We start from the raw sequence: 903 nt of genomic DNA, 5'->3' as shown, positions 1-903 counted from the left end.
CCGAGAGGAACATCCGCAGCAACTACCCCGACATGCACACCCACATGGTGAAGTACAACCAGCGCTCCGTGGAGGATGCCCTCACCAGCCTCAAAATGGGGTACGGCTCACCCGGGTTAGGGGTATGGCTCCCCCAAATGGGGTACAGCTCCCAGAGCTGGGGTACAGCTCCTCCAAATGGTATACAGGACCCCCAAATGACCTATGGCTCCCTGGGATGGGGTACCTCCCAGGTTGGGTAGGGCTTCCTCAGCTCGTGTACAGCCCCCCCTCAAGTGAGATATGTGCTCCCCAGGCTGGGTATAGCTCTCCCAGATGGGGTATGGCTCTGTGCGGCTTCCCTGCATGGGGTATGGGCCCCTCCAAACAGGGTACAACCCCCTGCAGGTGGGGTAGAGTTTCATACAGCTCCCCCCAAAAGGGATGCAGCCTCTCCCAGATGGGGTATGGCTCCCCCAGGTGGGATACAGCCCCCCCCCGATTGGGTACGTCCCCCCCAAGTGGGGTTATGGCTCTCCAAGATGGGCAGAGATCCCCCAAAGAGGACACAGCCCCCTACAGATGGGCTACAGCTATCTGAAAGGGGTACAGCTCCCCCAAAATGTGCCCCCCCAAAAGGGGTTCAGCCCCCCCCCCCCCAAAGGGCTGCTGGGCCCCCTCCTCACTGTCCCTCCTGGTTTTGGGGCAGGAAGCTGGATGCCTTCATCTATGACGCGGCGGTGCTCAACTACATGGCGGGCAAGGACGAGGGCTGCAAGCTGGTGACCATTGGCAGTGGGAAGGTGTTTGCCACCACGGGCTACGGTATTGCCCTGCAGAAGGACTCACGCTGGAAGCGGGCCATCGACCTCGCCCTGCTCCAGTTCCTGGGAGATGGTGGGTGCCCGGGCGAGCTTCTCATCA

At 61.4% G+C, this 903-nt stretch overlaps 1 protein-coding gene across 1 annotated transcript in view; it reads left to right on the top strand.

Annotated features, from left to right (window-relative positions):
* GRIN2C (glutamate receptor, ionotropic, N-methyl D-aspartate 2C) overlaps window positions 1-903 on the top strand; it is a gene marked incomplete at its 3' end in the record, with an annotated part of 9478 nt that overhangs the window by 7239 nt on the left and 1336 nt on the right. Inside the window, exons 10-11 of the mRNA XM_009586134.1 lie at window positions 1-100; window positions 689-876. Of these exons, the coding sequence (XP_009584429.1) occupies window positions 1-100; window positions 689-876 (288 nt within the window). The remainder of the gene's footprint in view (window positions 101-688; window positions 877-903) is intronic.

Source organism: Fulmarus glacialis, unplaced genomic scaffold (genome assembly GCF_000690835.1).
Source record: "Fulmarus glacialis isolate BGI_N327 unplaced genomic scaffold, ASM69083v1 scaffold31919, whole genome shotgun sequence".
Taxonomy (NCBI): Eukaryota; Metazoa; Chordata; class Aves; order Procellariiformes; family Procellariidae; genus Fulmarus; species Fulmarus glacialis.
The sequence above is the reverse complement of the archived record's forward strand: the minus strand, read 5'-3'. Positions and strand labels throughout refer to the sequence as shown.